The sequence below is a fragment of the Triticum urartu genome, chromosome 7A (genome assembly GCF_056163025.1).
Source record: "Triticum urartu cultivar PI428250 chromosome 7A, HENAU_Tu73, whole genome shotgun sequence".
In the NCBI taxonomy this organism is placed as follows: Eukaryota; Viridiplantae; Streptophyta; class Magnoliopsida; order Poales; family Poaceae; genus Triticum; species Triticum urartu.
Window position 1 is genome coordinate 741,391,772 of NC_141879.1, and position 15,695 is coordinate 741,407,466.

Sequence of the window (15,695 nt, forward strand, 5' to 3'; positions counted from 1 at the left end):
CCCAGGAGCTACTACGAGCGCTGGTAAGGTACACATCAATAACATGTATATCACACATACCTTTGGTATTGCCAGCCTTCTTTTCCGCTAAGTACTTGGGGCAGTTTCGCTTCCAGTGACCGTTTCCCTTGCAATAAAAGCACTCAGGCTTGGGTCCATTCTTTGGCTTCTTCCCGGCAGCTTGCTTACCGGGCGCGGCAACTCCCTTGCCGTCCTTCTTGAAGTTCTTTTTACCCTTGCCTTTCTTGAACTTAGTGGTTTTATTCACCATCAACACTTGATGTTCCTTTTTGATTTCCACCTCCGCTGATTTCAGCATTGAATATACCTCGGGAATGGTCTTTTCCATCCCCTGCATATTGAAGTTCATCACAAAGCTCTTGTAGCTAGGTGGGAGCGACTGAAGGATTTTGTCAACGACTGCATCATCCGGGAGATTAACTCCCAGCTGAGACAAGCGGTTATGCAGCCCAAACATTTTGAGTATGTGCTCGCTGACAGAACTGTTCTCCTCCATCTTACAACTGTAGAACTTGTCGGACACTTCATATCTCTCAACCCGGGCGTGAGCTTGGAAAACCATTTTCAGCCCTTGGAACATCTCATATGCTCTGTGTTGCTCAAAACGCTTTTGGAGCCCCGGTTCTAAGCTGTAAAGCATGCCGCACTGAACCAGGGAGTAATCATCACTACGTGTCTGCCAAGCGTTCATAACGTCTTGTTCTGCAGGGAAAACAGGTGCTTCACCTAGCGGTGCATCAAGGACATATGCTTTCCTGGCAGCTATGAGGATAATCCTCAGGTTACGGACCCAGTCCGTGTAGTTGTTGCCATCGTCTTTCATCTTGGTTTTCTCTAGGAACGCGTTGAAGTTGAGGGCAACATTAGCGTGGGCCATTTGATCTACAAGACATATTGCAAAGATTTTAGACTATGTTCATGATAATTAAGTTCATCTAATCAAATTATTAATGAACTCCCACTCAGATAGACATCCCTCTAGTCATCTAAGTGATACATGATCTGAGTCAACTAGGCCGTGTCCAATCATCACGTGAGACGGACTAGTCATCATCGGTGAACATTTTCATGTTGATTGTATCTTCTATAAGACTCATGTTCGACCTTTCGGTCTTCCATGTTCCGAGGCCATGTCTGTACATGCTAGGCTCGTCAAGTCAACCTAAGTGTATTGCGTGTGTAAATCTGGCTTACACCCGTTGTATGCGAACGTTAGAACATATCACACCCGATCATCACGTGGTGCTTCGAAACAACGGACCTTAGCAACGGTGCACAGTTAGGGGGAACACTTTCTTGAAATTATTGCGAGGGATCATCTTATTTATGCTACCGTCGTTCTAAGAAAATAAGATGTAAAACATGATAAACATCACATGCAATCAAATAGTGACATGATATGGCCAATATCATTTTGCTCCTTTTGATCTCCATCTTCGGGGCGCCATGATCATCGTCGTCACCGGCATGACACCATGATCTCCATCATCATGATCTCCATCATCGTGTCTTCATGATGTTGTCTCGTCAACTATTACTTCTACTACTATGGCTAACGGTTAGCGATAAAGTAAAGTAATTACATGATGTTTATGTTGACACACATGTCATAAATAAATTAAGACAACTCCTATGGCTCCTGCCGGTTGTCATACTCATCGACATGCAAGTCGTGATTCCTATTACAAGAACATGATCAATCTCATACATCACATATATCATTCGTCACATCCTTTTGGCCATATCACATCACATGGCACATGCTGCAAAAATAAGTTAGACATCCTCTAATTGTTGTTGCAAGTTTTTACGTGGATGCTATAGGTTTCTAGCAAGAACGTTTCTTACCTATGCCAAAACCACAATGTGATGTGCCAATTTCTATTTACCCTTCATAAGGACCCTTTTCATCGAATCCGATCCGACTAAAGTGGGAGAGACAGACACCCGCTAGCCACCTTATGCAACTAGTGCATGTCAGTCGGTGGAACCAGTCTCACGTAAGCGTACGTGTAAGGTCGGTCCGGGCCGCTTCATCCCACGATGCCGCCGAATCAAGATAAGACTAGTAACGGCAAGTAAATTGACAAAATCAACGCCCACAACAACTTGTGTTCTACTCGTGCATAGAAACTACGCATAGACCTGGATCATGATGCCACTGTTGGGGAACGTAGCAGAATTTTAAAATTTTCTATGCATCACCAAGATCAATCTATGGAGTCATCTAGCAACGAGGGAGAGGGGAGTGCATCTACATACTCTTGTAGATCGCGAGCGGAAGCGTTCAAGAGAACGGAGTTGATGGAGTCATACTCGTCGTGATCCAAATCACCGATGACCGAGCGCCGAACGGACGGCACCTCTGCGTTCAACACATGTACGGTTGGGAGAGACGTCTCCTCCTTCTTGATCCAGCAAGGGGAGAGGAGAGGTTGATGGAGATCCAGCAGCACGACGGCGTGGTGGTGGAAGCAGCGGGATCTCGGCAGGGCTTCGCGAAGCACCAACGAGAGGGAGAGGTGTCACGGGGAAAGAGGAAGGCGCCAGGGACTTGGGTGCGGCTGCCCTCCCTCCCCTCCACTATATATAGGGGCCAGGGGGCGCCGGCCCCTCTAGATCTCATCTAGATGGGGGGCGGCGGCCAAGGGGGGTGGCTTGGCCCCCAAGCCAGGTGGAGGCACCCCCCCCACCCCTAGGGTTTCTAACCCTAGGCGCAGGAGGAGGCCCATGGGGGGTGCACCAGCCCACCAGGGGCTGGTTCCCTTCCCACTTCAGCCCATGGGACCCTCCGGGATAGGTGGCCCCACCCGGTGGACCCCCGGGATCCTTTCGGTGGTCCCGGTACAATACCGATGACCCCGAAACTTTCCCGGTGGCCGAAACTGGACTTCCTATATACAAATCTTTTCCTCCGGACCATTCCGGAACTCCTCGTGACGTCCAATATCTCATCCGGGACTCCAAACAACTTTTGGGTTACCGCATACTAATATCTCTACAACCCTAGCATCACCGAACCTTAAGTGTGTGGACCCTACGGGTTCGGGAACCATGCAGACATGATCGAGACAACTCTCCGGCCAATAGCCAACAGCGGGATCTGGATACCCATGTTGGCTCCCACATATTCCACGATGATCTCATCGGATGAACCACGATGTTGAGGATTCAATCAATCCCGTATTCTATTCCCTTTGTCAATCGATACGTTACTTGCCCGAGATTCGATCATCGGTATCCCAATACCTCGTTCAATCTCGTTACCGGCAAGTCACTTTACTCGTTCCGTAACAAATCATCCAGTGACCAACCCTTAGTCACATTGAGCTCATTACGATGATGTTTTACCGAGTGGGCCGAGAGATACCTCTCCGTCATGCGGAGTGACAAATCCCAGTCTCGATTCGTGCCAACCCAACAGACACTTTCGGAGATACCCGTAGTGCACCTTTATAGTCACCCAGTTACGTTGTGACGTTTGGCACATCCAAAGTATTCCTACAGTATCCAGGAGTTGCACAATCTCATGGTCTAAGGAAAAGATACTTGACATTAGAAAAGCTCTAGCAGACGAACTACACGATCTTGTGTTGTGCTTAAGATTGGGTCTTGTCCATCACATCATTCTTCTAATGATGTGATCCCGTTATCAATGACATCTAATGTCCATAGTCAGGAAACCATGACTATCTGTTGATCAACGAGCTAGTCAACTAGAGGCTTACTAGGGACATGTTGTGGTCTATATATTCACACATGTATTACGATTTCCGGATAACACAATTATAGCATGAACAATAGACAATTATCATGAACAAGGAAATATAATAATAACCATTTTATTATTGCCTCTAGGGCATATTTCCAACAGGAGTTCGGGGCTAGATCGTGGAAATCTAGCCCATAATACAACATGAGCCCACGGACAAAGGGATTGAGATCAAACCCTAAACCTCGGAGGAAGTGAGAGCTAAACACGACCCTCTCGCCGGATCTAGGGGTGGGAATAACCCGCCCTTCATTAGGGAGTTGGTGGAGGATTTCCGCGGTCAGATATCTTGCCGCTCAGAGCTTCGCGATATCCTCCTCTGTGACAGAAGAGGCCACCCACCGACCTTGAAGCCTGGAACCGGACATGATCGAGGTTCGTGGTAATTGAAACCCGGGTGTTGGAGCTCGAGGTGGGAAAGGCTGAAGAAGGAGCAAGCGCAGAGGAGAAGGGCGGATCTGTAACCCTCTATAAAGGCTGAATATCAAAACGCCTCCTCTCGGGCCTTAAAGCTTGCCTATTCCCAAGGAATCATACCAAAGAGACGGTTGGGTTACCCACACCCGTGTTGATAAGAATCCTATAATAAGGGGACACGATCTCTGCTTCGACAAGACGTGCCAATGAAAACTACGCCTCAAAACATGGAACGGCAGGACAAGGAACGGTTCAAAATAAAGACCGGGCAAGCATGGTGTCGCGTTGCCAAAAGTTGTCAGCAGATTGGACTCGTGGAATATTATATTCTCTACGGCTGTGTGTGTGTGGTATTTATGTTGCAGATCCGGACACATCTCTCGTCCGGAGACTATCTTGAAGTTCGGAAAGGAGGAACCCGCCTTGAAATGCCGAAGACAATCTACGCGTCGGACACCTCGTCATTGAAGCCTGGTTCAGGGGCTACTGAGGGAGTCCTGGACTAAGGGGTCCTCGGACGTCCGGCCTGTTAGCTATGGGCCGGACTGATGGGCTGTGAAGATACGAAGACCAAAGACTCTCTACGTGTCCGGATGGGACTCTTCTTGGCGTGGAAGGCAAGCTTGGCGATCAAACATGAAGATCCCCTTCTCTCTAACCGACTTTGTGTAACCCTAGATCCCTCCAGTGTCTATATAAACCGGAGGGTTAGGTCTATAGGATCGAATACTTATTATCATAGTCATACATGCTAGACTTCGAGGGTTTAGCCATTACGATCTCGTGGTAGATCAACTCTTGTAATACTCATATTCATCAAGATCAATCAAGCAGGAAGTAGGGTATTACCTCCATAGAGAGGGCCCGAACCTGGGTAAACATTGTGTCCCCCGTCTCCTGTTACCATCGATCCTAGACGCATAGTTCGGGACCCCCTACCTGAGATCTGCCGGTTTTGACACCGACAAACACCCCTCCAACTAAGGTACCGAGGGGAGAAATTGTCAATGGCTTATCTAAAGCCTCACATTTGCCCCTCCAGCCTCGAATTTGCGCCGAAGTGCTCCTCGTTGTTAGTGTCTCATTAAAGTCACCCATGCAAAGTCAAGCTTCATGTTCGAGGGCAACTAGAGTGTGCAAGCGCGAATGAGTAACGTCTATTTTCAACCCTTGGTTCTTCGTTAAACCCTGTGTAGCGCCAAGTTCCAAGTCCATCGACCTTCTGCTTGACTACAACATTAATGTGGGAATATATGAAATTCTAGAGCTCAACTGAAATAACATATCAAAACAAGCCAATGTCACCACTAAGTCCGTCGCTATCAACGACAAAACATCCAGAAAAAACAATAAATGATTTCAAATTCTCCAAACATTTCCCCCTTATCTTGGTCTCCACGACGAAGAGAATGCCAAGGTCTTCCCGCTTCACAATTTTGTGAAGCTCATGAACTATTGTGGATTTCCCGAGCCCTCGATGGTTCTAGCTTACGCAACTCATTATTGATGGCAGGGTTGCGTCGCAAATGCTCCCGAATTTTTTGATCTGGGTGGAGTTCGTTTCTTCTTCTTTGGGTCCCTTTCAACTTCATGCCCATCGAGCTGAGACCCATCATGGTCTACTACATAGGTGTCGGCGCCCTCTAAGTTAGCACCACTGCCCCCCTCTGGATATGTCTGAAGTGACAATTCGACCCTTCTACACACTTTCAGTTGCGGAGGTCCTCCCTTGCGCTTGTTCATTGATTCTTCTTCTGAGGGGACATCACCTCCATATTGACACCATTTTAGGAGTATGCTGACTTGTCCTCTCGCCTACTCTGCCATGAATTAAGCTGGTCACGCAAAGATTTCAACCCAAAACTCGCTTTCCTCCATTCATCCGCGCACTTAAAACTGTTTTTGAACGGAAGATTTCCATCATCATCTCTAGCATCCGACGTCGGACATACTAAATCTGAATGTCCCAAACGGCCACATGGAAAACAAAAAGTGGGGAACTTACTCATATTGTATATCATACGAATCCTTGTCGTTTCTCAGCATCAAATAAAAAACAAGTCCTGAAGGTTTTTTACAGAAAAATCTTCCCCGCCCTTGCAACCACCAACAAAATGACCACAATCTTCACCCGCCGCCGTCGCCGGAGCATTCGTCGGGAACTAGAAGAAACGGCCCCCACTAAGCCAAGATCCAAGAGATAGCCATAGCAGTAAAACTACGATGTGAGCCTTCGAACAGGCGCTGCCGCGAACGACGTGGCACTTGCTGCTGTTGGTTGTCGGACGGAACAAATCTTCACTCCTCTTGGATCGTGATTCTGAAGTCTTCATGCGGCAACGCCGCCGAGGGGTTCCAGAACCGGCAACCATCTTCCACCTTCAAAGAAACTCTAGGTGCACCGTACCTTGAACGGGATCGCCGCCGCAGCACCGGCCACCTCCAACACCAACACTTTTGGCTTCGCGACAACGCTGAAGGAACCGCTGACGCAGAGTGGACAAAGTCGAAGAAACAAGACCCTCGACAAGATCTCCACCGTTGTCTTTAAGGCCTTGCCTGGACAGAAATCTGAGACTCCTCAAAGCCGTCGTAGAACGCTGTCAAGGCCGTGATTCGGAAACTTTTATTCCAGATGAAGATGTCAGCACCGACCGAACGATGTTGCCTGAACAAACTAAAACTAAGCCTACACCTAGACAGGAAACAAAAGAAATCGGGGCTCCCAACCCTGCCGCCACCAATGGGGCGACGAACGGAGGGAAGGGGAATGAAACTGCTCTCTCTAGGGGTACCATCTGGTGAGAAGAAAGAGAAAAGGGAACTGCCAGAAGTATTTTCTTCGTTTCCTAAACACAAAAAAACTTGAACCACACACACATCACCCACTCCTCTTTGCCCACCCATCTCACCTTCTCCCCGGTTGCTCAAAAGAAAAATCCCCTTTCCCCACACGCCGCCGCGGCTTGCTCTGCCCGCCCTCTCCGCCGCCGTCACTCTGCCAGCCCCAGCCCCCGCCCCCGCCCCCGCCTTGCTCCCTCTCCCACGACGTCCAGCGCGGCCGCTCCTGTCGACCGCGCCGTCACTCCCCCCTCACCCACCACGGCCGCCGCCTCGGTGGGAGAAGCTCCAGGACGGCGTGGTGACGCGCCACCGAGCCACCCCTACGCACCCTGCAGCTTGAAGCTAGCCGAGGGAGCTGCGCCTCCAGCCACCACCTGGTTTGCTGCCCTTCTCGGCTTTTGCAGGCTCCATGATTTTGGCAAAAAGAAATTTAGTGACCGAACTGTGCTGCTTTGTTCATCCCCGACGACCAGCGCGGCCGCTCGTGTCGAACGTGCTGTCGCTTCCCCCTCACCTAGCACGGCCGCCGCCCCGGTGGGAGAAGCTCCAGGCCGGCGTGGCGGCGCGTCACGAAGCCACCCCCGAACTCCCTGCAGCTTGCAGCTAGCAACCACCTGTTTTGTTGCTCTTCTTGGCTTTTGTAGGCTCCATGATTTGGGGGAAAAGAAATTTAGTGACCGAACTGTGCTGCTTTGTTCATCAATCACAGACTCTAGTGTAGTTTACATTGAGTATTGACATGCTTTCATGATTTTTATGATTGAGACATCATGCTGTTTTCTAGATGCGGCAATCTTCTTTTGTGATAAGCTCACAAGTGCATGTTGCTATTTGTTCAGTGTGGTAGCGTTGGATGCCTGAAAGAACAGGACATGGCTGATTTTACGGTGATGTCTACTCCCTCCGTTCCTAAATACTTGTCTTTCTAGGCATTTCAACAAGTGACTACATACGGAGCAAAATGAGTGAATTTACATTCTAAAATATGTCTACATACATCCGTATGTAGTAGTCATTTGAAATGTCTAGAAAGACAAATATTTAGGAACGGAGGGAGTATTTTGCAGGCTCCATAATTTTGGGAAAAGTAAATTTAGTGACCAAAGTGTGCTGCTTTCTGACCAAGTATGTTCACCAATCACGGACTGTAGACCATTGCGGTGCTTATATTGACATTCTTTCATGATTTGTTTGTATTGAGCCATCATGCTGTTTTTTAGCTGTGGAAATCTCATTTTGATAAACTGACAACTGTATGTTGCTATTTGTTCAGTTTGGGAGGGAATGTCACATTGGATGCCTGAAGGAACAGGGATGTACTGCTACTGCGCCGTATTGACTGTGGGGTAAGCTTTTTTTTTTCTTCAGCTGTTTCATCCATGTGGGAAAAGAAAATAATGGCATTCTCTAACAAACTGCCCATTTTGTTGATGCAGCAGGACCATGGTTCCTATGAGCCTCTTCCGTCTCTTTTTTTTTTGAAAAGGGGGGCTCTGTCTCATGGGCAGCGAAGCCGCCGAGCTACCCTTTGGTCGCCATGAGCGGGGATAACCAAGGCTTGGTAAGTCAGATATGAGATATGTATTGCTCCCTCCGATCCAAGATAAGTGTTGCAGCTTTGAGCTACGGTTAGTTCAACCTTAGTTCAAAGTTGTGACACTTGTTATGGATCAGAGGGAGTAGTATATTTATACTACAGTTTGTATATTTATACGACAAGGGCCAGTATGGTCCCAACTTGAATGCAACCAGTCTGATTCCCGAGTCAGACACGTTGGAGTGGACAGCAGCACACTTACAAACTCAGGGGCATGATCAGCCCACATAGAAAGCTAGGTACAGACCTAAATTGTGCAAGAACTAGTGTGACAGTATTACATTGTCGGCGGCAGAACTGAAACTTCTTAGGCGGCATGATCCAGCAGCTTCAATAGCGCCTCTTTCGGGTCCAAGCATTCACAAAGCTTAAGCCTCCAAATACTTTTTTGCACCTCGTCGAGCATAGAGCACATTTGGCAGAGATCAAGATGCCGTTTCCCTTTAATGCTCATCCTGGTAGGCAGACTGTCGTGCGCTGGGATAGCGCGACAGAAACATCAAGACCTTGCCCGGAATAGGCAAATTCCAGAGAGTCTTCCATTCAGACTTGTAGTGGTTCCAATCTGTAGTCGAGGAGATCCCCTTTTGTCGTGATGGTAAGCCGACTTCACAGTCACAGAGAAGATCTTCCTTTGCTATGTTATGTTGGACAAGTGTTGGAGTCTGAAGGAAATAGAGTTGAGTCTTCAGTTATTCCCCCCATGTTCATGTTGTTGGAGTCTGAAGGAAAAAAGGGGCGTTTCGTCAGTTGAGTTATTTCCCCTGTTCTCCCCTAACCGCAACCAAATTCTCCCTCCGGCTCCGCCAACGGGCAACGGCAACCAAACGCAGCAGCACCGCCTCCAAATTCCCGGCCTTCAAATACCCCTCTCCCTCCCTCTCCGCCGCCCAAACCCAACGCCAAAAATCTCCCGACATCAGTTCGATCGATCGAGAGAAACCTCAAGAAAGAAAGAAACAACAAAGATCCATCAAGATGGCCTCCATCGGCAACGGCAAGCCCGATGCCGAGGGCCAGCCGCCCCAGCCCGAGCGCCTGGCGGCAAGCCTTCCTCCGCCGGCCGACGTGCCGCCTCCCCACACGGAGGCGGGCCGGGTGGTGCTGCTCGACGTCCTCCGACGACGGGTCGAGGGATTCCCCACCTGGATGCTCCCGCGCTACGTCGTTCACGGAGTCGACGTCTACGGCTTGCACCCCGACAATCTGCTGCGTTGCCATCCCTTGGCGACTTCTCCGGACGGGAAGCGCGCCTGCTACTTCTTGAACCAGGTTCGTCCCCTGACCGCCAGGGATCCCCGCCGGAGCAGGGTCGTGCCGGGGGGTTTCTGGAAGTCCGAGCGCGCTCCCGTCCCCGTCGAAGCCGCCCCGGGCCGGATCGTCGGAACCAATCAATCATTTTCTTTCATCTCCAAGGAGGCCGAGGACAAGGGTGGACTCCGCGGGGGGTTCCTCATGCACGAGCTCCTCCTCCCCGGCCAGGCAGGACGCCTCGCCGGCGGGGAAGAGCTGGCGCTATCGAAGATCTACCCGTCGCCGCGAGTCGACAAGAAGAGGTCCCAGGGCGAGGGATCGATCGGCAGCGCAACAAGGAGCGCGGCCGCCTCCTCTGCTCCGACGTCTTCGCCGCGCTCCAGCGACGTCTTCAGCATCACAAGAAGCAGCAGAGCCGCCTCCTCTCCGCCTCCTTCCCTGGAGGCGCCCGCCTCCTCTACTCCGCCTTCCCTGGAGGCCTCGTCTCTCGGGCTGCAAGGGCCGGCATCCTCTTCTCCGCCCCCCATCCAGGGGGCAGCATCGTCGCAGACTTCTCCCCGGCACCGGCAGGGTGCCGCCAAGAGGGTGCTCCTCCTGGAGGTGGGCAACTCCCCGCCGAGGGAAGGCAACAACTTCTCTTGCCACCAGGTGTACCGGGCTCTGGAGGTTCTCGGGCCCGGGAGGCGTGTGCCGATCGACTGTGGTGACCTGTTCCTTCTCGACTGCGACAAGGCGAAGAGGCAGCGGACGGCTGCAGAGTTCTGAGCCTTGTAATATTCAGACAAATTTTTTGATAGGAGCAACCTTTAGCTGTGATTCTGTCAGAGTCGGTACACTGATGTTTTCTGAGATTCAGTAGTTGCTTTAGCTTATTTGATTGATGAAATCCGTCTTAATCAGTGGCGATGATGATAAAACTTAGGTTTGTTTCTCAAAACATTCGCTGTTGCCGAGTAAAAATGTGTCTCTGATGGAAGGTTTGATGTGCATAAAAAGTTCCATTTACTTTGCCGACATTGTTGTTTTAATTTTCCTCCAGTTCTTGGTTCGCACAGCGACTGCTGGTTATATTAATTATTCTGTAATGCGCGCTCTGAATTTCATCTTAGAAGCTGTGGTTACCCTTGAGAGTTCCCAATGTTTGCATTTTCTCCAAAGTTGCTTTGCTTGGAGAATCATTACCTTTGTTAGACCATGTTGGTTACTTCTTGATTATGCATGCTTTGTTGTTAGCTCAATTTCAGAAATGCAACTTCCTTGGTTAATTCAGTCTGTACATGTCTGGTACAGTATGTTGTAACGCGCAGAGAGACATGTGTGTCTCAGCAAATTATGACTAGGTACATCTTGCTTGATTTTGTAAAGAAACATGGAAATCCTGTAAACTGTGTTTTTTTCTTCGTTCTGATCATGAAAGCGTCCAACATTTGTTTCTTGACTGTGTTGTTGCTCAGAAAATTTGGAAACAGATTAGCTCCTTTTTATCATTTGCAAATTTGGAAGAGGTTGGATGTCATTTGCAAATTTGAGATTCAGTAGTTGCTTTAGCTGATCTGGTTGATGAAATTGGGGTTAATCAATGGCGATGATGTTAAAACTTAGGTGGATCTTTGGCTCTTTTCTGACGCTCATTCAGTGTGCAAATTTTAGTGCTCATCCAGTGTGCAGTCTGATTCGTTAATATTTGCCTCTTTTTTTACTCTTTAGTTTTATCTTATTTAAACTTATTGTTGGCTCTTTGTGTTTGATTGATTCACTTTCAGTTTAACCAAATGAGCACTCAGAGTTTAGTTCCTACTGTTCAAGTTTAAGCTTAATTATGCTCTGGCCAATACATATAACATATTCAGTCCTTTTTATCTTTCAGTCGGTAAATGATTTGGCGTGGAGAATAGGTTCTGGATGCTTTGGTTTCCTGACGCTTTAGTTTCGCCTCTAGTGTCTGACTTTCAGTTTAACCAAATGAGTAATCAGAGTTTTGTTGCTACGGTTCTGGTTTAAGCTTATGAGTGATGATCATGGTAAATTCTAGTAATGTGCTACGGCCAATTATATAAAAGATTCAGTGCTGCATATGCTTTTTGTCGGTAAGTGATTCGGCGTGGAGAATAAGGCTGTGGATGCTTTGGTTTTGCCTCGTATGTTTAACTGGTTTAGTTTCAGTTAAACCGAATGAGTGCTCAAATTTCTTAGTTTCAGTCAGGACACTAGTTCTCTGAACTTCCTGTCTCTGAACATACCTGAAGAAAGGTCAGTGCCTCTCGAAGAACAAGGGCTCCCCTGTTCAGTGTCCGACAATGGCTACAGTTGACTGAAGTTTTTTTTTTTTTGAAAACACACAGTCAACTGAAGTTTAACTAATGTAAGCTTCAGTTAACACTTCTTTTTTCCGGGGGACAGTTAACGCTTTTTAATGCTTGTCGTCGGTAAGTGGTTCGGCGTGGAGAGTAAGGCTGTGGAGCTTTGGTTTTTCAGTTAAACTGAATGATCACTCAAATTTGTCTGGACTATGCGTCAGTACACTAGTTCTCTGAACTTCCTGTCTCTGAACATACCTCAAGAAATCGACACCTTTTTGAAGAATTAGACAGCTACCAGGGAGACGGACCGCTACGATGCGTTCCAGCGATGAACATCAACACCTTTATGCTTGTGCTTGTTTAGATACATACTTGAGTAGATCATTGAAACTGTATACTTGTTCTTGTTTCCTTCTCGGTGCTATGGCATTAATAAATGAAACTATATATCCGTTAATCTTTGGTTCTTTTCTGACTCTTCAGTTTTGCCTCAAGTGTTCGACTGGTTCACTTTCAGTTTAACCAAATGAGTGAGCTTCCTTGCTACTGATTATTCAGATTAAGCTTACATTTTACAAGTGATCATCATTAAAAATTCTTATACTAGTAATATTCAGACAATATTTTTGATAGGAACCGTTAGCTGTGATTCAGTCAGTACACTGCTGTTTTCTGAGATTCAGTAGTTGCTTTAGCTGATTTGATTGAAATTGGGGTTAATCAGTGGCAATGATGATAAAACTTAGGTTTGTTTCTCAAAACATTTGTTGTTGCCGCGTAAAAATGTCTCTCTGATGGCAGGTTTGATGTGCATAAAAGTTTCATTTACTTTGCGGATATTGCTGTTTTAATTTTGCTTGAGTTCTTGGTTTGAACAGCAACTGCTTATGAAAATTTATTCTGTAATGCGCCCTCTGAATTTCATGTTAGAAGCTGTGGTTACCCTTGAGAGTTGCCCATGTTCACTTTTTCTCCAAGGTTTCCTTTGCTTGGAGAATCATTACCTTTGTTAGATCATGTTGTTTAGTTCTTGATTATGCATACTTTGCTGTTAGCTCAATTTCATAAATGCAAATTCCTTGGTTAATTCAGTCACCCATTGGGTTTCTACATTGGTGGACACTGCCCATATGTAGTTAATTTACTGTGTCTATTTGATGTATGATCAGCCTTTTGTGAGGTGAGTAATATCATCTGGTACAGTTATGTGTATTTGTTTCTCCCTTATTTGTTTTCAGAGGGAGAATCTGTTTTGAACTTCAGATATACAATTAGTAACAAAACTGCCTTTTGTACTTCAGATATATTCTTAAATGATTGTGGAACCTAGGCTGAAATTATTATACTGGGTAAGTGCCTTAGTAAGGAATCTAGGCCTATTGCACTTTAATTCCTCCCAGTTTCTTTATTCGTGTGTTACCTCTTGGCTATGGTGTCATTTGGATGTCTTTGAAACAGACATGGTCACTGTTTTAAGAACAGTCAGGATATGGTCACTCTTCAAGGATCACATGTTGGAGAAGATTGATCTCCTCTGTCTACATCTCCAAAACCTGCATCGAGAGCCAGTCAAGATTGGGCGGACCGAATCCCCCTCTGCTCAAGTCCAGGAGAGAGGCTGATGGTGATGCATCAGTCGCCTTCCGTCGTAGGGGCCTGATGATGTTCTTCATCTCTTCTGTCTAGTCCGTTTGGTGTGGCTGGTCTCGTATGCAGACCTTGTTTTGATCCTTGTACATTTGTTCAATGTTCAACTAGTTGTGCTCTGCAGTGGCGTTGAGACCTACAGTTGTGCTCTGTAGTGGCGTTGAGTGAGGTTTTAGAGGTTTTCTTTTCTCTTTTCCAGTGCTATACTGAATTATGTATCGAACCTGATGTTTTGGGACTTCTCTCTGGTGAAGTAATGGAGCCGGGGAGCTCCTCCCTCCCTGTTGATCTACTCCCTCCGTTTCATATTACTTGTCGCTGATTTAGTACAAAGTTGTATTAAATCAGCAACGAGTAATATGGAACGGAGGGAGTAACTAATAATATATTCATTGGAGTTCTCTATTTCAGCAAGGATGCGCACGTGTACGGTGGCTCACAGTGCGCAGACGCTCACATTGCCTCTGACACGTGGTGACCATGTGCCTGGCATGCCAAAACGGCGCTCTAGAGCAGCCCGAGAGCCGTCCGGTCGCCTCAACCCCCGCGCTCGTGTCCCTCACCGCCGTACCCTTCGGCATTGATCTCCCATCCTGTTCACTTCGTCCTCTTGTTCTTGGCGGTGACACTGACACGTGCCTGTGCAGCCGGCCACGGTGACCTGCAGGCTGCAGCTCCCCTGGTTCCCTCGCCTTCCTCTGGCCATATGGAGTCTTGCTTCTGCGCTTCCTCGCTACATTACGGCGCTAACCTGCAAGCAGGGAACATTCTTTTTTTCTTGGAGGACATCTCAAGAGGGGCGCGGGTTCCTGCATTTCATTAAGAAGAAGAGGAGAGATGATCCAGTTTATAAGAAAAACCGGACTAAAAAACCTAACATTTCCTGGTTTATTAAGGAAAACCAGGTGAAAACCAAAAACGAAAAAAAAGACACTAGAGCTTGGGGGTAGGGAAAAGCATAGATGCGACCTCAAGGGACATCGTCTGAACAGGGCACCTTCTTAGCCGCACCCGAGAGCACGCCGCCTCTCTTGCTCCGGCTCACACGAGAACGCCATTGCCGCCACCTCCCCTCGGCCATTCACCCCTCCCCTTCATAGATTAACCCCACCACAGAACCCCCCCCCCCACCACCACCTTCGAGTTGTACCGCGCACCTGTACACGGCCGTCGCCATCGCCATTCTCCGGCAACACCAAAGCTCTGTTGTATTTCGAGCTCTCCAGCGACCAACTTCACCCCCATCGATCGCATCTTGCTCCCCTGAAGACGTCGGTGTTCCGTTCGTCCAGTTTGGTGACCGCAGTCGTCATCAATTGCTGCCAGCATCGCCTCCGCCGTCAGGCGCAAGGTAGACCATGACGCTCGGATCAAATCCGATTGGCAGGCCCATCTGTCAGCGGCTCACCTTATCAACCCCGGCCGCGCAACCACGTGTGTCCGCTTTACCTGCAGGAAAACGCACTTCCTCTGGGCGCCCCTATCTCTCGCTTCACGTGAGACAGAGGGAACCCTCGCTGAAGGATGGCGTGAGTTGGGCCAGCCGAGGCTCGCGGAACAACAACCTTTTTTTTTCTTCATACGTTCTTGGTTTCTTTTTTATTTTTCTTTAAACTTCCAAATATTCCAAATAAATATATTAAAAAATCACTCTACATAATACATTTGAATATATAGAAAATATTTATCATGTACGAAAAATGAATGCAAAAAAATAAAATGTGTATGAAACAATTTGAATATGTATTAAAAAACATTTATCAAGCATTTGAAAAACAATGTTGAACAAGTGTTTGAAAAATGTTAATCAACCATTTGAAAAATGTTAAATATGTATAGAAAA

At 47.6% G+C, this 15,695-nt stretch overlaps 1 protein-coding gene across 4 annotated transcripts; it reads left to right on the forward strand.

Moving 5' to 3' along the window:
* Positions 1–7,077: 7,077 nt before the first annotated feature.
* LOC147962598 (uncharacterized) lies at positions 7,078–10,919 on the forward strand. 4 transcript variants are annotated; one of them, XM_087533846.1, is made up of 4 exons: positions 7,078–7,431; positions 7,894–7,941; positions 8,328–8,400; positions 8,491–10,919. In XM_087533846.1, the coding sequence occupies exon 4, from the start codon at positions 9,630–9,632 to the stop codon at positions 10,668–10,670; it is 1,041 nt and encodes a 346-aa protein (XP_087389972.1). In that variant the 5' UTR covers positions 7,078–7,431; positions 7,894–7,941; positions 8,328–8,400; positions 8,491–9,629; the 3' UTR covers positions 10,671–10,919. The 4 variants fall into 4 exon arrangements, with proteins under 4 accessions (XP_087389972.1, XP_087389974.1, XP_087389971.1 ...); XM_087533848.1 differs by having other exon boundaries at positions 8,494–10,919; XM_087533845.1 differs by lacking the exon at positions 7,894–7,941.
* The last annotated feature ends 4,776 nt before the right edge of the window (positions 10,920–15,695 follow it).